At 46.3% G+C, this 20,783-nt stretch overlaps 1 protein-coding gene across 1 annotated transcript in view; it reads right to left on the bottom strand.

The window, feature by feature from the left end:
- The window catches only part of RNF217 (ring finger protein 217), a 110,739-nt gene extending 92,098 nt beyond the window's left edge, over positions 1-18,641 (bottom strand). Inside the window, exon 1 of the mRNA XM_084776795.1 lies at positions 17,681-18,641. Coding sequence (XP_084632921.1) covers positions 17,681-18,490 — 810 coding nt within the window. The 5' untranslated portion in view covers positions 18,491-18,641. The remainder of the gene's footprint in view (positions 1-17,680) is intronic.
- Positions 18,642-20,783: the final 2,142 nt, after the last annotated feature.

The following is a 20,783-nucleotide window of genomic DNA, read 5'->3' as shown; positions in this document are numbered from 1 at the left end:
CTTCTCCACTTGCTTTCTGGCCATGGCTACAATGTAGCCAGTTTCCTTCAGCTCTTGCGGGTTACTTCCCACCTTAGGCAAAAATAAACCTTTTCTCCCTGAAGTTGCAGTTGTCAGGATAGTTTGTCCAATAAACAAAACAATCTCTACTGTAAGGCAAAAACAAGGAGACAGAGGCAGAAGGATCTCTCTCACTTCAAAGCCAGCCTGGTCTACATATCAAGTTCCAGTTCAGTACGCGGAGAAACCCTGCCTCAAAAACGTTCCCTCCCTCCCCTCCTCCCCACCTCCCCCCACCCCCACCCCCACCCCCGGCAAAAAAAAGAAAGAAAGAAAGAAAGAAAGAAAGAAAGAAAGAAAGAAAGAAAGAAAAAGAAAAGAAAAGCTGCTGTGACTCATTGCTTGTATGTTCTGTGAGCCAGATGTGTCAGGGAGCTTGCCTGGGCCTTTATGAAAGGGCACCATTTGAGAAAACAAAGTAGGATAAAATATCTAAGTGTCTATAAAGAGTTGAAAAGGTCTATTAACATAAAATACAGTGGAACTATTAATTTTTCCAAAATTATTTTGTAAAAAAAATACTGAAGTACTCCTGGACACTACTCAGTACCTACCATTGATCACACTATCTATTTAGAAAATATTTTACATTTAGTAAACACTACTCCTTAAATTGGTTTTTTCTAGTGGTATGTCACAGAGTAGGCTGAACAACTGATGATAAAACGCACGTACATGTTTATAGCCTCCTAAAATATCTGCGAAACATACTAAAGTACAGATTTATGTGAAAGGTAAATACTTGAGGCATTTTTGTCATACACTGAAAAACATCACACTGACATTAACTTCAATTGAAATGTTACTGATTTTATAATGAACAGAGAATGTATCAGAGGAAATCCCCAGGCACTGAGTGAAACACATCAGCATGTGGGAGGAAAGGGTGCCTCAGCTACCTGCACCGACCCAACAGAGCAAAGCTTTGTTAAAGCAGCCACTTTATCATTATATGAGCTCTGAAAACAAAGAACAGGACAGCCACATCAAAATAGCACAGCCTGTGTATGACAAGCCTGTGCCACCAAAGGCGGAGGAAGTGGAGATCAGAACAGAAAGGAACACTGTTGCAAAAATATGAACTACAAAAAGGAATATAGGTAATGAAACACAATTGACTAGAGAAGCAAAGGGCGGTTACTAACAAACTCAGCAAAGTAAGGGCACCCACTGGACAGAATTCCCGGGACTGTTTAGTAATACCTTCTGTGCGCAGCACCTTGGCCGTCTACATGTGGGGAGGATGCAGCTCTTGTTTGTTTCACAGGGTGATAAAGGCTGAGCATCAAATCAAGGAGAGAACTTTTTCAAGAAAAAGAATTTTTAAACAGCAAAACTGGCTTTAACTATCAGTAAAATAACTACAGACACGCCTATCTATATTTTAGGGCAATGACTTTTTACACAGTGCCTCTGTACCACACAAAAGCAAGCAAACAACAGAACTCCATTCTAGACAGGTGAAAACTAAAGGAGAATAAGGAGACATTTGTCTGTGCTGCCTGGGGGATAAGACTGCAGCTGGTGTACAGGCTGCATGACCTCCAGGCCTTCCAACAGAGCAGCTGCTGGTGCCGCAGCAGAGCACCTCCAGCACCTCTGGAAGGCAAAAGGTGAGGAAGAGAGACAGAGCAGAGACCACCACCTGCACCATCTGCATGATGGTGCAAAGCCACTGTCCCAGCTGCTGTCACAGCAATTGCCTCCAGGTCACCTGCTTGACGCACTTCTTCCCTCTAAGCACAGTTTACTCTCTGCGCAGAAGGGAGACTCTCATTAAAACATTAATGACCTCTTTGCAGCTGTACCAAACGGTCGGGTGATTTCTCATCACACTTGGAATAAAGTATCGATTCCACAAAGGAGTTATAGAATCTGGCCCACAACCGCCTCCCAGCACGCTCCTCCACAGCCTCTCAGCAGCCTGAGCTGCTGCTCACTGTGCTGCCAGCCTAGGCTCCACTCTGCCGGAGGGCTTAGGCCTGCTATTACCTCTCACCAGCTCCCAGCTCTTCTTCTGCAGCTGCTACAGGCACTGATCTCATCCCCTCTCCAATCATGGTCACCCGCACACCCTCTCTATTTGCACAAATGTGTTTTGATTGTGTGTGTGTGTTTGCTTGCTCCAGCTCACAACCGTCCAACCCTTAGCCCCCTCCTACCACCTCCTACAGCAGCAGCCACTTTTCAGATCCTAGCCAAGCTCCAGCGTTCACTCCTCCTAAAAACAGCTAGCTGCCTCTTCCAACAATCCGTAACATACAATATAGTCTCACATATCACACCCTGATCTCTGTGTGGAGAGCTCACTTTTCACCTGCTGAGTTTCTGAGAAGACTGAGCTGACCGTGGACTAGTGTGTAAAGACCCGCCTAGCTCATAAAGATGAGCGTGTGCCCCCCAAGTATGCAGTGCTCTGAAATCGTTTTAAGTAAAAGAATCTAAACACTCGGTTTCCTCCTTACAAGCTCCTCTTACAACTACTCCGTCCTGAAGGGTGGTCTCCAAAGGCTTTGAAGGAAAACCAAGCTTTGGACAGTGGGGTTCCTCTCTGAAGAAAGCTCTGGAACTCTTAGCTGCCTGTTATTGTTTATCCAGAAAACGCAACAAGATTAACTATGCCCCCACCTTGCCAGAGCTCTGGTCTTATGATCAGCAGCAGGCAGGTCCTTACAGGACTGTGCAGGGTTAAGGATGTGGCCACTGACCAACAATTGCTAACCAGCCAGAGAGAAGACTGCCCACTTGACCTTGGCCTCATTAGCTAGCACTGTGAGCAAACCCACACGGTTTTGCCAATCCATCTAGATTGTAACAAACCAAAAATGAACAATCCACAAGTTCCAGTGATTTGGTTTTTTTGGGTGGTTTTGTTGTTGTTGTTTTGTTTTGTTTCCTCTTAAGTTTAATGAATTAATTAACCAGATAAAAGCAATGCCACAGAACTGCCTTTGTTAGTTTTGAAAATGTAGTCAGCTGTTGGTGATTTGGGGTTTCTAAGGCCTGTGTTCTGTTCATTTGGACACTTTGACAACAATGTATCTGAGATAGTATCACATCAAGGACAGATGAAAAGCACTGCACTGTTGCCTGAATTTGCTAGGCCATAATCTCACTTTTGCCTCTCATGCATAGCTTATGGGAGGGAAGGTTGATGCTGCCAAATACGCATCTTCCCTGATCGCAATCAACCATTCTAGCAACTAAACACACAACACTCAACTTGTAAGGCTTAAACAAATCCATCAAAATCTCTCTGAAAATCTTCATTTAGACAGACACACAGATACAAGCTAAAGTACTAGGGAAGGAAAAATTGCTAGTCTTTCGGTATTTTTCTCCTCAGAGTTCCCTCTAGAAACACTTCCTGCTTATTCCTCCTGACTCACAAAGATACATTAGAACTCAGAACAACACAAAGTAAACTTTAGAATTATCTATTTTGGTTAATTCAAACTACACTTGAAACGAACACTTAACTACTTGATTTTTCAAAATCAATAAGTATTCTTCTTGTGACACAAATATGTAACTCTGAGATTAACAGGTAGGCACTCATAGTGCACACATACACACACACACACACACACACACACACACACACACACACGTAACTTTAAGATAAATACAATAACAATAGTCCTTTCTTAAATTTTAGGACCCTGTTATTGGGTGTTCCTTCCAGTATCAATCTTGACAAGGAGAATATGGCAGCACACAGGAAGACAACCCCACTTAAAGACATCAGTCGCTAAGTAGGACTAAATGAGGACGTTTGGGACAGTCCTCATCATTTCTCATCCAGGACATCTTTGGCAGAGGAATAAAAGTGGCCTGCCTGCCAAGGCCACATATTCAAACAGAAAGTGTAAGACTACACAGCTACATCAAAGTCACCTCTACATTTACCAGACTGCTGCTCTTAGATAGAAAAGGACTAAATAAACTACAAGCATTAGAGAAAATAGCTTATGAGCAATGGTCTCACTTCTCCACTCTTTTCAGTTTCCAGCAACTAGGAGAAAAGGCAACGGTGACTGTACTTGTCACACACAACCCAGAGCTAATTAGTCTCACTAACATTAAGAATGGGCAGTGATCACGTGAGGGGACAAAGCAAGAGTGAACACCTCAAAAGGGAAGAGATTTGCCAGGTAGCCTATAATTATCGCCCGCGCTTTACAGTACAGAATGGTACTGAGGCAATAGATTAGGAAGACTTTAAAAGGGATTAGTCATTCGTGTGAAGGACTAATCCCTGAATTAAGTTACCTGAGTAGGAGGGGGCATGACACACACATCATACAAGCACTATGTTCCCTCTATTAGAGATCCCCTCCATTAGAGGTCCCCTCATTATAGATTCCCCTATTACAGATCCCTCATTATAGGTCCCCTCTATTAGAGATCCCCTCCATTAGAGGTCCCCTCATTATAGATTCCCCTATTACAGATCCCTCCATTATAGGTCCCCTCTATTAGAGATCCCCTCCATTAGAGGTCCCCTCATTATAGATTCCCCTATTACAGATCCCTCCATTATAGGTCCCCCTCTATTATAAATCCCCTCCATTAGAGGTCCCCTCATTAGAGATCCCCTACATTATAAGTCCTCTCTATCATAGATCCCTCTCCACTATAGATCCCCTCTATTCGAGATCCCTCCATTACAGGCCCCTCTATTAGAGATCCTCTCATTATAGGTCCCCCTCTATTACAGATACCCTCTCTTTCAAGTACAGAGAAGCAACTTCTACTTTGTTTTGTTTTGTTTTGTTTTGTTTTGTTTTGTAGAGAAGCAACTTCTAAGGGCAACACGCTTGCCTCTGGAAATTTCAAGTTACCTGTTCAAGAAGACACTAAGGCAAACAATAAAATTGTCCATACACATTAGACTACCATAAACAACAAAACTCTAGCAGTGGGCTAATGAGCATTAACTAGGAGGGGAAATTCAGAAATATCCTTAAATATAGTATCATTTCCATATAGAATGTACCTGCATGATAAAAGAATCTGCTGGATCAGAAAGCTTAAACTTTTCAAAGGAGATTTTTAACTACCACTGTGACTGAAGTTCTCATATAATGGAAAGAAACTCCACTAGAGAGAATACTTTTAAGTAGTACTAATCAGAGTAATTAAAAGTTGACCTTGACTTCCAAATGTTTCAGTTACAATGATATCTAAAGTAATTCTGAGACGGAATAGCTTTCATATGAAATTATTCAAACAAAAAGTCCAGGAATACAATAAAACCGCATTAATCAATATAATGATATATTAGAAATGTGTGAATGGTTGGTAAAACATAAACAAAAAATAAGAAGGAAAATACATGCTCTGAAACTGTGTGTGCCCTAAATCACAATGTTTCTGGATTTTGTCTGAAATTGTGTAGTAGTAATTAAAGTACATCTCTGAAGTCCTGTGGCACAGACCTAGAAAGTGTAGGGTAAACATCCTTCCCGTTGAGTGTGTGTGGGCATGTGACTGCTTTTCCCAGATGATGCTGAGAGAGTTGCAAGTCAGGGTGAACCAATTAGGTGACATTCACCAAGCTAGATGCTGGATTTAAGGAAAGCCATCTCTAATGCAGAATGCTGGGAGGAGCTGGCACTTTGGTAGACAACCACAGCTGAGTTCCCTGACAACAGCTGCGAGCCGAGTGACTATGACATCTGACCACAGCCACATGAGAAACTCCAAGAGTGAACTAGGCATCTGAGCAATTCCCAGATTCCTGTCCCACAGTGTCATGGTCAAAAATAAAATGGTCGCCTTAAGCCCCTGGGCTCTGGAAGAATTCGTTAAACAGCAGGGACAGTAACCAGAGCAAGGGCTGTAACCGGAGAAGAGACTCTGCAGTGATTGGTGGGACAGTATAGGACAGACTCTAGCCATGGATGGCATTTACTCACATTCAAAATTTAAAAATATGTCAAAAGCACAGAATCAATATTTACCTTTTCTACCCCAAACTTACCTCATTTTCAACCAGTCCCTTCAGTTTTAATAAATATTCATTGAACACCTACTTTATACTGGGCCCCAATCCAAGGTGCTAGTTATGAAAGCAGCTAGGGCACTATGGGGAAAGTCACAGATATCACAGAATCAAACACCAATCATCCTTCAAACATAATTACAAAAGGCGCAAGGACTCTGAGAGCACTGACAGCAAGAAAGGGTCATGTGGGTACTTGGCAGAGATCTGAAGGTTGAGGGGAGTTGACCAGAGAAAGGACTTTATGCCTTGAGAGAAAAGAGCTTGATGGCAGAAGAGGCTACGGACCAAAACACACCGCAAATCCTACTGGCAGTGTTTTCAAACAAGATAATGAAACATTGACATTTTCACTTCAGAGGATTATGTTTGGCTGCTGCTAGCTTTGTATCGGTGTGACAAAACATCTGAGATTATCAACTTCGAAGAAACAGGAAGCTCAGTTCAGTTTCAAAGGTTGTGGTCCCTGGCCACTGGGTACTGTTGCATCGGGCCTGTAGCAGCACAGTGCCTCTTGATGGGAGTGCATAGCTAGGAAGGATGCTACCTACAGAAATCAGAGGACACAAGAGAGGGCTAGCATCCCAGTATCTCCTCCAAACCATGTCCACAAACTCCTAACTTCCTTATCCTAGGCCCTTCCACCTAAGGATTTTACAACTTCAGTATAGTACAATCAGGAGAGCAAGGCTTCAACATCTGGTCCCTTGGAAAGACATTCAATATCCAAATTATAGCATTATCTAGCACAATGTTTTCTATATGGACAACACCATCCTAAATGTATTAAGTACAGTGGAAAAAAATAAACCTACCTTACATGCACTATTTTCATGCCTATAACACACAAAAGAAAAGTATCGTGTGCACGCGTCTGGTGTATGTGTGTGCATCACATGTGTGCATGTTTCAGGGGCAGGCAGAGGTAGGAGTCCTAGGTGCACCTAGCTAATGCTGGGTATACTGTATACTGTCACACCTAGCTTTTTACCTGGGTATGGTGGTGGGGATGCAAATCCAAGCCCTCATGCTGGTGCAGCAGGCACTTTAAGATACCCCAGAAGTCCTTAAACAAAATGGTACTAAGCTCTTTGTCTGCACACTGTTTTATTGTCTCATGGAAACAGAGCATGACAGAGGCAATTTAGATACAATGACAAAGGTGGAGTCTTCTAGGATTCTTACATGGCTTTATAGCTGCCAATTAAAGGGGCAGCATATAGGAAGAATGCTTCCATAGGGGTCAAAAGCCATCATCACAGAATAATATGTAACCCGAGACTAGAATCCGGTAGAGTGTGGAAGCAGAGAGGTGGACAGCAAGGAAAGAACAACAGCTCTCCTAAGACAAAAGCTCATGCTACCAAAGGCAAAGACTCCTGAGTGCCGTGGGTCTTCAAAGAACACGAAGTGTAACATATGGCTAGAGGCTTGGGCTGCTTGATGATAAAGCTTGGGGCACACAGGAGTCGGATCACACGCACACACAGAGTTCACACTCTAAAAGCAAGAGGAGGCCCCCAATGGACAACTAAAAAGGAGAGAGACTAAGATGGTCATGCGGAAAGCACTGTCTGGCTTCAGCATTGGGAAGGAGACTGGAGACAAGATTGGAGCAAAGGAATCAAGTCACCAGAATCCCAGAGGGAGAAGAGATGGTTCCACAGTTCAGAATGCTTCCATGCTCGCCCAGAGGACCCAAAGATTTCCAGAGCTGAGGCTCACAACTCTCCTTCCAGGGGAATCCAAGTGCCCTTCTCTGGCCCTTATGGGGACCAGCATATATCACGTGTACACACACACACACACACACACACACACACACACACACACACACACACAAGATTAAAAATAAAATGTTAAAGAAGATCTAAGAGGGAAAAGTTGGAGGAAGGAAAAAAGAAAATGGCAGCAGAAATGAAGAAAGGTACAGAAGAATAAAAAATAAATAAAATAAACAAATAAATAAATAAAAATAAAGAACCTTAGGACATGGGGTGGAAACACTGCACGCAGCAGCAGAAGGAAAAACTCAAGCATTGTCCCAAGTTTCTGAACTGGGTGTGCTGAAGGAAACTGAAGCCGAAAACAAGCTCTGGGAAGGCAGAGAACAGAAGCAGGAATCCACTTTGAAATATAAGATGAGCTAACTGTCCACGGGTAGATAATGGGTAGAATACCCTGCTAGAACTGACCAAGAGAAAAATACAGCTGTGGTTTGGGGGGGGCACCACAACGTGAGGAACTGTATTAAAGGGTCTGCAGCCTTTAGGAAGCTTGAGAACAACTAACTGCTTTAAGGAGACAGCTAAATTCTGATATCATCATTAGCACAGATCTTAGCTCAATCTGTTATCTTCACAAGAAGAAAAGGAGAGAGACGCAGATGCTCAGAGGAGAAGAGAAATCACGTGTGTGTGTGTGTGTGTGCGTGTGTATGTGTGTGTGTTGTGTACATGGAGGGTTTGTGTGCACAAACAGCCTTGCCTGTGTATATGAGTGTAGAAGCTAGAAGTCTACACCTAGTGCCCTCCACCTTTTTTTTTCCCCCTAATGAGATCTCTCAATACATCAGGGACCCAGCTATCTCTGCCTCTCAGGACTGGAGTTACAGACATGTGGCATGATGCTCAGCTTTTATGTGGGTACCTGGGCTCCAAACTCAGGCCCCTCATGCTTGCCCAGCAAGCACTGCATCCCTGGTCCATATCCCCAGCCCTCCCCTCCCCTTTTAAAGGTGTCTTTATTAACTTCTGGGGAAGCATCCCATCTCTGTTCTCACAGATTGGCTTCTCCCTCCCACATTCTTTGCTGGTTCTTTCCTGTGACCCGCACTCCATGTTGGCTCTGTTTCTTAACAATTAAACTTTATTATACAACCCAACTAGCTTACACAAGAAGGAAAAAAAAAGATTAAAGGGACAAAAGAGTGAACCTTCCGGTATCCTTTCCACGGGACGGGTCCTTAGGTGTCTCTCTGGCCCGCGTGCTGGTCCGGCCTGGTCGCTGCTCTCCACTAGCTCTCCCCTGGCCTGAACTTGTTCTCTCCTCCCCACCTCCCTCAGTCTCATGGAAAGGGCGGTCTCCTTCTCCCGTTGAGGGTCAATTAGGAAAACAATCGCCCAGGTGGGATTCCCAGGTCTGCTTCCTGAATTCCAGGCCCAAGATGGCTCCACTCAGTCTATCACAAGGTATTCATGGGGTGCCCCAAGGGTAAAGCCCGCCAAGACTGCTTCTACCTGTGACAAAGCTTAATCTTTCCCACACACTGACATGGACAGAGTCAGTCCCCGGCCCTCTATCTGTTATCACTCTCCTGGTGACGTCACCCAGGCTTCAGGCACTAAATGTTATCTGCATATTATCAACCTTTCAGTCCATATTTTCTACTCAGACCTCTCTTCTGATGCCAGACACTAACCCTGTACCAGACCTTCCTGGAGGTCTCAAAGCATTTTACTCTTAGTCTTTCAAAAGCCTCATTCTTTCTGAACCTCGTCCTCCTGCTGTTTCCCATCTCACTAAATGGCAAACCCAATGTTCGAATTGCTTGGGCTCAAATCTTCAATTGTTTTTTTAATTCTTTTACTCTCACACCACATCCAATCAGTCCATCCCATAATCTGTCAGCTACATCAACGTTCAAACAGCTCAAACCATCCATCTCTATCACTTTAGTCTAAACCATACCTTTCCTGCTTGGAATGATGTCATCATCTTCAAACTGATGTTTTTGCTTCTACTTAAATCTTACAACGCATTCTCCAGAGACTGTAAATCCCTTCAAAGGGACAGTCATAGCTGGCTGTGCTTCTGTCTGGTGGTTCCTTGGACTTTCCCATCTTACTCAGATGAAAGGTAAGCTCTCTGTGGCCTTATTTCTCTGACATCTCACCACACCCACAGGTCCTGCCATTTATCAACCACTCGGGCCTCCCTGTCACCCCTGGCACACCCTGGGCAGTCTCTGCCTCTGGAACTCTACTGCCATTTTCTAGGTGTGCATAAGGGACTTTGTCAAAGACACTACCTATAACACCACCACTCAGATGACACACTTAGTAACAATGCCCTCTTTTGTACGTATCAACTCTCCCTTATTTCTTTTTTTTCTCCATAGCCCCCAATGTCTGTAATACATTAAGTAATTACGTATTATCTTCTTCATAGCCTAGCCATAGATTTTGCTATCTTCTTTCCTTTTAGGTCGAGCACAGACAACAGTGCCTATAATACAACGGATGCTAACGCACAAGTCAATAGGAAATGAGAAACTACAGACGGGATTAGAATGAAGACTTTGACTGGATGGTTGTTCTCCGTATTTGCGAGTACACACACATAGCTCAAGCACAATTATCACAAGAAAGATGGAGAAAAGAGGGTGGCTGGAGTTTACAGAGAATGGCAAATATTGGGCACTGTACTCCTATAGACACTGAATTGTCATTTTATGACAGAACCTAACTTGAAAAGTTTCCTTTTAATTTAGTATGTAAACTCCTTCTACCGAAATAAGTGTAGACAAAATAAAGACTTTTTATAGCTTTAGGGTTTGAGAATGAAGTGAGGTGGTCAGTCACGTGATGAGCATATTCCAGCCCTGGGTTGGATCAGCAACATAAAAGAAAAAACAAACAAACAAACAAAAACATTCTTTCTTTAAACATCAGTCAAACTGTCACGAATGAACCAAAGCAAAATTAGCAAAAATCATGTTTTCTCTTAAGTTAATGGAGTAAATATTTTAAAGGAAGGAGGTGCTTGCTTACAAATATTCTATCTCCAACAACTACAATGTATTCTGAAACATGTTTGTGTGTATACATATATGTACATATGTAAATAGACATATATACATGAGCAAGTATATACAGATTTACTAATTTGGATTAAACATAGTAAGAGAACTCATAACACGGTTACTAAAACGTTACTCGGTTCCTGTAATGGTCTTAAAAGATGCTACCAGAGAGTAGTAAAAAGAGGAAGAAAAAGAAAGTATCTAATCGTTTTAAAAAGAGCTTTTATCAATGAAACTGGAAACAAAAATACTTTCAGCGAGGCTGTAAGATGGTTTCTTGAGAGCATTTAGTATGTCGATAGAGGATCTCCCGGTACAGATCTAATGCAAAAATACAAGACTAGTTAGCAGCTGCCTGTCTTCACTGCTTTTTTTTTTAAAAAGATTTATTTATTTATTATTATGTATATAAGTGTTCTGCCTACACATACACCTGCAGGCCAGAAGAGGGCATCATATCACGTTACAGATGATCATGAGCCACCATGGGGTTGCTGGGAATTGAACTCAGGACCTTCGGAAGAGCAGGCAGTGCTCTTAATCTCTGAGCCATGTTTCCAGCCCACAAATTAGAAGGCTGCAAACTCAATCTCTACCACAATCACTCTGGTCTATCACCTCTGGACTAAGGAATGCTCAGGTTTAAATACTGACCTCATCCACTTTAGAAAAAGAGTAAAAACCACACTTAGCCACCAAACAGGTGGCGGTGCACACCTGTAATCCCAGCACTCGGGACACAGAGGCCAGTGGATCTGAGTCCAAGACCAGCCTGGTCTACAGAATGAGTTCCAGGACAGCCAAGGCTACACAGTGAAACCGTGTCTCAAGAGGGGGGAAAAATCACATCTGAAGGTGTCAGTTGATACGGAGGTACTTGTAGTGTTACTTGAGATCTTTTAACAGCGGAGCTCTGTATCTGACTACTCTACAGAGAGCCTCGATTCCAGCCAGCTGTAAGAGAGGGGAAACGGCCACAACCACAGGAGGACCAGAGTCTGCTGCCCCCAGAGCTTAGCGCTTGATGGGAGACTGCCCTGCGGAAATTAAGTGCCAGTTAAAAACAGACTTCGAAAAAGGGGAGCCCTCACCCCACCAACCCACGCCAGCACATCAAGTCACATCGGGGCTGACTCTTCCTTATCCACTGAGGCCAGGCAAGGCAGCCCAGTTAGGGCAAAGTGATCAAAAGCAGGCAACAGAGTCCATGTCACAGACAGCACCCCACATGAAGATCAAACAGCTCATTGGCTACACATGTATAGGAGGCCTAGGCACAGTCCACGCATGTTCCTTGGTTGGTACTTGTAAGCCCCCATGGATCTAGGTTAGTTAACTCTTGGTCTTACTGCAGCATTCTTGTCCCCTCTGGGTCCTTCTATCCACCCCGCCCCCCCCCTTTCTTCCACAGGACTCCCCAGCTCTGCCCAAGGCTTGGTTGGCTGTGCGCCTCAGCAACTGATTCAATCAGCCTCTCAGAGAAGTTAAGTTAGGCTCCCGTCTGTAAATATAGAATATTGTTAATGGTGTCAGGGGTTTGCCCTCTCCCATGGGGCGGGTCTCAGGTTGGGCCAGGTATTGGTTGGTCATTCCCTCAGTCTCTATCTTTATCCTGCACATCTTGCAGGCAGGGTAAATTTTAGGTGGGTTGGTGTAGGGGAAAGAGGGTAGGAGAGAGGGACTGGGAGAAGAGGAAGGAGGGGACTAGGATTAGGATATAAAGTGAATACATAAATTAACAATAAATTTTTTAAAAAGCCTCGCTCGGGGGGTGCGGAAACAGACTTAAAAAAAAAAAACAGGGAAAAAGTGCTAAGGAGAAATAGTGCAGAGAGAGAAAAGGAAAATAAGGGCATGAGTCAGGAAGGTGTTCAAACAAATGTTGCCACATCCCCCTAAATATGCACTCACAACACACACACACACACACACACACACACACACACACACACACACGCACATGCACAAACAAAAATGCATGCATGTGCCTTAATTCTCATTTTTGAAATTTGTATTGTGACTCCAAAGTAGAATTCATCTCACATTATTCTCCACAGTTTAAGGTTATGGAAGCATATTTGGCCTGGCGGGATCTATAACTCTACCCACGTGAAGACAATGGTGTTCAAACTCCATGTTCAATAAGATAAAAAAGTTCATCTGTGTTGACATTTAAAGGAAAAGAACTGAACTTACACTTCTTTACCCAGGAAGACTGGGTGACTTGGATTTACCAACGGGATATTTTCCTTTCGGGCCCTAGGTCACTGGTTCTAGGGTGACTACAGTAGCAAGTCATGTCAGGACATTACCATGTAGCAGCTGTTTTCCTCGCAATGTGTAGAAGAAATGTGTTGCTTGTGGCTATTAATACCCACTGGACAGGTGTACACATTCCAAGTCATCCGCATGTGCCAGTCTCCTGCACTTCTGACCAGGGTGCTAAAAGCCACCACAGCTGCTGCCTTGAGCTAGTCCGTTAGTAGACTTAGGTCTTTCTTTGTGTTAGCCAAAGTCCTAAATGTTAATATTTCATATTTAACACACATTGTTCTGGCTAAATCAAAATCATGAAGGGAAGATATTTGTGGATGGTTTCTGCAAAACAAAGATGGCAACAAACTATCTTTCTTCCTAGAAGAATGTAGCCACGACCAAACAAGCTGAGAAGATAGGCACCTTGTAGAACTTGGGAATCTGGGAGACACTGCTGGCATCCTGGGGACTATGTGCTAGACACGTATGTCACTGGGAAATGCGCTTCTATAAATGTATGTACAAAACATACATATACTGGCAAGCGGTGGTATCACACACCTTTAATCCTAACATTTGGCAGCAGAGGCAGGAGGATCTCAGAGTTTGAGGTCTACAGAGTGAGCTCCAGGCCAGGTATGGCTACATAGAGAAACACTGTCAGAAATCCAAACACAAACAGACAAAACACATACATATACTTAAGCAATATAAGCCAGGGTAACTTCCACTCTCTGGATTGGTGTACCACGACCCCATCACAACACTGAGATAGTACTACGTCACGGTCTAATTGCTTCGGCCTGCTCAGAAACACTGCTGATACCTACACGTCACCATGGCCACACCATCAGTCCCCGGAAAAGTCTTTGCTGCTCCAAGTCTGAAAGCATTTCTAGCTCCCAAGTTCTTTTCTTCTGTCAAAGAACATAGAAGCTCTTCTCAGAAGCGCTCGCTTAACCAGGCATGATTCCAACCCTCAATTCATATGCATTTTTAATGTTTGTATAAAATGTTTAATACTGATTTGCTTTACGTTCTTAAATGACTTTAAATAATATACAAATGTGGCACAAACTCAAATGTGAAAATGTCACTAATAGGTTTTTAAATACATCCTTTTCTACCCACCGCCCCACAAAGGGCTTTAAGAGGCCTCGATAGTCAAGGCTTGCCATATTTGCTTAGGTTAAAAGTCTTATCAAACAAGAAAGAGAAAACATGAGACATTTCCCCTGCCTGTTTTGTTGTTGTTGTTTTATTTTCAGTATTGTGGATCAGACCTAAAGCCACACACAAGCTAAGTAAGCACTCCACCACTGAGCTTTCAGACTCTTAAGACACACATACACACACACACACACACACACACACACACACACACACACACACACACACACCCCTAGCTTTTTAAGATCTGGAAAAAGGGGCTAAGTTGCTCAGGCTGGCTCTGAACTTACAAAGTTGCACGGGCAAGCCTTGAACTTGTAATCTGTCTATCTCAATCTCAGAAAGATCTGGGATTACAGAGCTGTACATCAGGCCTCATTGCAGCGCCTTTTGCCCTGGTCCAGTAAGGCAGCAACCACACAATTAGCCATAGTTTCACTGGTGGATTCTTGACAGCTCATCGTCTACAGTTAAGTTTCACCGATGAGATGATGCAGTCATAGATGACCGTGAAACACGGGCCTCTGAATTTAAAGATGACCAGATCTTCAAACTCAGGACCACATCAGAAATATTTATCTGCTTTAAGACTTTGTTCTTTAATCTTAAGTATAAAAATGCTCAGAGCAAAACCTAGCATCCAAGCTTCCTAGGGTGGCGTTAGGCCCTTTACAAAGTCAACAACTATGCTAAGTAGATAGAAATCAACAAAACCTTATAGAAACTCCTGTCTTAACAGAAGTTAAGTCCTTAGTATAAGATAGTGCGTTGGTCCTATGGAGAAGAGCTAAAACCCAGGAAGAGGCAGAGGGAGTGCGGGATAAGGCTCAACTTTTAGAAGGTGGCCACAAAGACTAAGGAGTTGCCTCAGTTGGTAAGAATTTGCTAAGTCTGAGGACCTGAGTTCAAACGTCCAGCATCCACATAAAAACGTGAGGCACTGCTTGTGTGCCTACAATCCCAGAGCAAAGACAGGCGGGCTCCAGGAACGCAGCCAGACAGCCTGTGTGAAACAACAGCAAGCTTCACACTCTGTGAGAAACTCTGTCTCAAAGGAGTGAAGAGGCCAAAGACAGAGCAGGGCATCCAACATCCTCCTGTAGCCTCTGCGCAAGGGCGCAGACATGCAAACCATGTACACACATGGACCCACATGCACATACAAAGACACTCCGTGAAGACCACAAAGGATGGGCTGTAAGTACAGATCCAAAGGTGGGGGTGCTAGACAGTGCAAGCAAAGGGACAGGGAAGGGGTTACGCTAGACACGGGGAACCAAGTCCACAGCCCTGAGGTGGAAGCACGCCTGGCATTTTGATCTTAAATTTGTGCTGTGATAATTTGAAATAATGCCTACGTCTTGCTGTTGGAATTCCTGAGAGTTGCTTTGGGAGGTCAGGAACCCTGATGCCACAAAGACTGCAGACATGGCTCAGACAGAGCTGTCACTTCAAAGGAGTTGAGGGTTTTTTGTTTGTTTGTTTGTTTGTTTGTTTCGTTTTTGGTTTTGCTGGTATGTGCTAAAAGGACAGAGGGCCCACTCAACTGGCTCCTTCCCACCTCTTCTCTCAACGCTCAGAACACCAACTTCCTAAAACTATCTGATGCCGACAAAAAGAAAACTGCTTCAGAGAAAGGGGCCTACCGTAAGGGAACCACACTCTCAGGCAGCGTACCAAAGAACCAGGAGTACCGACCTTGAACTTCAAAACCAGCTGGTAAAGTAGGCATCCAGCACTTAGTAGTTAGAGCTAGAGCTGGGCACAGCAGGACAAAGTTAATCCCAGAACTCAGGAAATGGAGGCTGGAGTTTGAAGGTTCGAGGCCAACCTGGGATACTCAGCCAGCTCAAAGCCACACTGAGCTACACAGCAAGCTGCTGCCTCTGGATGGATGGATAGATAGGTGGAGAGACAATAGACAGACAGACAGAGAGGCAGACAGACAGATATAAGTGCCACTTGGTATTAGTGCTTATAGACGCTACTTCACACTATTTTTTTTTTTTTAACACATTTGCTCTCTCTGCTCTCTCTGTGACTTCTCTGGAGCAAGGCCCATATTTTGGGAATGTCTGAATCTCACCACAAGGCCTGCACATAGACGGCACCACTATCGGCACAAGGGTGATGTCATAGAAACGACCACAAACAAGCACCAGACATTCCTGTTTTAAATCTCCGCCGCTGGATAAGTCCTAAAACAGACACCACGGCCTGTCGAGGGCGTTTGGATAATCTCAGACGTTTGTGTAGCATTCCACTCTGTATAAGTTTGCCTTTGCGTTTCCAGTCAGGGCCCAGGACACGCTTGCAGCCTACAGCCCAGAAATGGAGATGCCCCCACGGAACACACAGGAACCACACTGTTTACAGAGAGCCCTGTTCAACTCACTTCAGCCAGCACAGACAAACACTATCATCTGAAACTACCCAATCCAGACAGTCCAGCAAGACAAACAGGCAGGAAGGGAGCAATCTCAGTTCAGCTAAGATTGAAAGACACATTTTTAAAATATCTGAGCAGGGGCCTAGAGGTCGAGGTGAAGCCTCGCAGAAAAGCTGGCACCTGAACAAGACAAGGTTTTGAAAGATGAGCAGGCCCAGTACAATCAGACACGGGATCAAAGGGCATTGAGGATTGTGCAAAACGTTGGCAGAAACACCGCAGACTGAAAACCATGGAGGGCTGCTATATTTCTCAAGCTTTCCAAGAAAAAAACCAACAGCTCTCTGGGGTGGGGGGAGTGGAAGTTCCGCAGTCGGCCTGTGCCTGTTTGGTTAAACCCTCTGGTCTCTCTTTGCTTTGTTTGGCCCTTTCTGTTTTGCTTCTCTCTTGAGGAAATAAAGTACTGTGCTGACTTAAAATTTCAGTGGACGAACGTGTTTTAACTTCGGTGTGTCAAACTAAAAGTGGGCACGAGTTAATGTTTTCTAATTTACATTTTTCTGATAGCCGAAAGGAGTAAATTTTAAAATGAAGGTATCACGGGCCGTTCCCTTTACCTGCTCCCCAAATATTTATTTTATGCTCACTGTCTGTTAGCTTCTGGGATGCCAGGCCAGTGAGGCAGCCTTTCTGCTCGCCATGGAGCAAGCTCTTGCATGCAATCTACAGACAAAATAATCAGAGGGCAGCCCGCCTCCTGTCTCCCCCAGTTGCCAACCAAAACCTGAAGCTCAGGCAGAGTTGAGCGGCCAATAAACCGGTACGGGTAAAATACACTTAATAACAACTAAGACGCTAGCAATTGCTGGAGGCCCTGGATAAGCGAGCCCTGTCACCTCTTCCCTTGCTAGGGAGTTGAGAGGGGAACACCTCCTCCCCAGTGTTTTGGCGTGGTGAGCCGGGCTGAGAACAGGCAGGGAGCTGTGGAAGTTACCTGAGAGCTCAGGTAGATTTTGAGGCACTCCTCGCACACCGCCTTCTTGCAGCACGGCAGGGGCTTGATGGGCTTGTCTTCCAGGCACACCCGGCACATCAGCACCATGAGGGGCGCATAGGCGTCCCTTACCCCGCCCAGGCCAGAGTAGGGTGGAGCTCCTATTAGGCCAGGCACGGAGAAGGGCTCCGGAGCCAGGTAGAACTCCAGCTCGATGCTGCCGCCGTCGGGGGAGAGAGGGTCAGCCGGGAGCGACAGCGGAGAGCTGGGGAAGGAGGACGGCGGGCTGGCGGGAATGGGCCCCGGCAGTGCTTGAGGTGGGGACTCCGGCGGCGACAATGACTCGGCCGAGGGGGCCTCTGGCAGGTCGCTCTCCACGCAGTACACGGAGCAGAAGACTTGCGGCTTGGCGGGGGGCGGGTGTCGCTGGGCCAGCAGGTCCAGGAGCAGCCCGTCGGGGGGCTGCTGGCCGGGGGACGCCTCCCGTGGCCCCGCTCCCTCCGGCTCGCGCTCCAGCTGCAGTTCCAAACTCTGGGGGTCCAGCGGCCCGGTGAGTGGCAGTCCCGCGGGCTGCCCCGCCGTGGCCCGGTTGCTCGCAGGCTCCTGGGCGCTCGCGTCCACGCAGCCCGGGTCTCTTTCGCAGCCGCCGCCGCTCGGCTCCGAGGAGGAGGAAGCGGCGCGCGGCCCCGGTGCCCCGGTGCGGTCCCCTCGCGGCCTGGGGGACTCCGGCTGGCCCGCCGAGCCCCGGGCAGGAGCCCGCGCCTCCCGGGGCCCGCCGCCGCCGCTCACCGTGCTCTGTTCCTCGCCCATCGCCGCCCGCGGCCCGCGCCGCCGCCGCCCATCCAGCCGCCGGGACCCCCAGCCGGCGCCGGGCAGCGCGGGCAGCGGCTCGGCTCCACTCGCGGCGGCGCTTCTGCTTCCGGGTCCCTCCTCCGGGGCCGGGACGCCCCAAGCTCCCTCCGGGGAGCTCGTGCTCCCGGGCCGCAGCGCGCGAGCAGCCGGCTCCTCCTCCTCCTGGTCGTCGTCGCCGCCGTCCTCCTCCGGCGCGGCCGGGCACCGCCTCGAGGACGCCGAGGGCCTCAGGCTGCGGGTGTCCCGCCCGCATGCAGGTTGGGGCGGTGCCGCGGTCCGGCGAGCCCCGGGTGGGGCGGACGAGTCCCGGGAGTGGAGGGGTAGGGGGAGGCGACCGTCAGTCCCGCGCCATCCCTGTCTCTGCGGCGGGGCGTGCGGCCGGCGAGCCCGAGGGTGGTCGCCCGGCCTGTGGCGTCACCGAGAGGTGACCAAGCCCGCGGGCAGCGGCTTCTGCCCTCCGGGGAGAGGCGGGAGCTGGCGGGCGGGCGACCTCCCTCCCCTCGTGCTTCACCTAGAGCTCTGCGCCCTCCCCCTCACCCCACCCCTTTGGAGCACACCTCCCAACACGTACACACACGCGCGCGGGCACCCGCGCACACACACCCGAGTGAGTGTGAGCTAATCCGAGATGCGCTCTCACGCCTAGAGTTCACACTTGGCCCCAGCCAAACCCACCAGCGCCGGCAGGCGCCCCTTTAGGGGTCTGAAGTAGAACTTCCTATAAAACTGCTAGAAACTGGGCTCTGGACTGAGAAAACACTGCGGGGTCGCGCTCAAGAAGTGGAGGCAGTGGTTGGTGTTCTGCCTAGCTCTCTGTTTTCTGCCTAGTGCGACAGGAAGGATCTTTGAAAACCACAATCCAAAGAGCATTTGTCGCCTACTCCTCCAACTAGAATACTTAGAAGTATTAACCAATAACTAATCCGAGATTTATACCGTTTCCTCCGCTAAGTGTTCTCTCTCGGGAAATTGTTTTTGGGGCTTGATTTTGGTAGTAGTGGTGGTGGGGGTTTTTTTTGTTGGTTGGTGGTTGGTTGGTTGGTTGGTGGTTGGTTGGTTTTGGTTTTTGTTGCAGTTTGTTGGTTTCTTAACGCTTTAAGTGGGTAGCCTGGCCTAAAAATCAGCTCGATCATTGATAGGAATCCGGGAGACTTTCATTAGCAGCCATATTCATACCCAGAACTCTTTCCAAGACAACAATTATATTTCAGACAGAACTTAAGTATGTGTTGGTCTATCTTTATTTTACAGGAAGTATTAGTCACCCAAACACTGATGTGTTTTAGTTTTCTGAAGCCAATGAAAACATTTTTGGGAAACCAACCTTTAAAAAAAAATTTTTTTTTAACTTGGGAGGGAATTCAATTTACACATTCATGTCAAAGAAAGAAGCTGTGAAGTGTGTAGATTTTTTTTTTTAATTTTGCAGTTGTTATTGGGTTGTTCTAAAACAGTTTGCAAGGCAAGTGTAAGTGCTACACAGTGACTAAGAATTCGGTATTGAGCAGGTTGGAGCTCAGCTTACCACACCTGGGCAGGGTGACTTGTATTACTCCAAATGCCCTACCACTCATTGGTCTGACCAGAGAATGAAGAGTAATTATTTTGAAGATTAAATGGTACTCAAGCAGCCTGGAGAAATGTCACAGTCAGAGCATGGGGACCTACAGTCAGTCCTCGGTGCACCTCAGAAACACGAACTCTGATGCCCCATATCTGACCACGTCCCCTGATGGGAAGGCCTGGTGGCACTCAAAGGATGGATAGCAGGCTACCAAGAAGAGACTTGATACCCTATGAGCATATACAGGGGTTAGGAGGTCCCCCTCAGTCACAGTCATAGGGGAGGGGAGTAGGGGGAAAATGGGAGGGAGGGAGGAATGGGAGAATATAAGGGATGGGATAACAATTTAGATGTAATATGAATAAATTAATAAAATATTAAAAGAAAAAAGGAATCAAAACGCACTGTGAAGCCCAGACAGGTGAGTGGGTGAGTGCTGGGACTTCTGAAGACTCGCCGTCCTCCTGTTCAAACCGCCCTTTCCTCACCACGGCTTCTTCAAGCTGCATGTTCCTGGCATTTCGGATCATAGCAACACGTTATTCCCATCTTCCTCCAGGGAGCTCCTCACTTACCTGAATCCTGGGCCTGGCACCCCTAGCTTCCCTCTCAGGGACCCACAGGGCCATACAAAAAGCAAATCACAATGCAATGCTGTAATGGTGGTTCTTTCCTCAGTTTCCCCCA

The sequence above is a fragment of the Acomys minous genome (genome assembly GCF_964271855.1).
Source record: "Acomys minous genome assembly, chromosome: 3".
NCBI lineage: Eukaryota > Metazoa > Chordata > Mammalia > Rodentia > Muridae > Acomys > Acomys minous.
The sequence above is the reverse complement of the archived record's forward strand: the minus strand, read 5'-3'. Positions and strand labels throughout refer to the sequence as shown.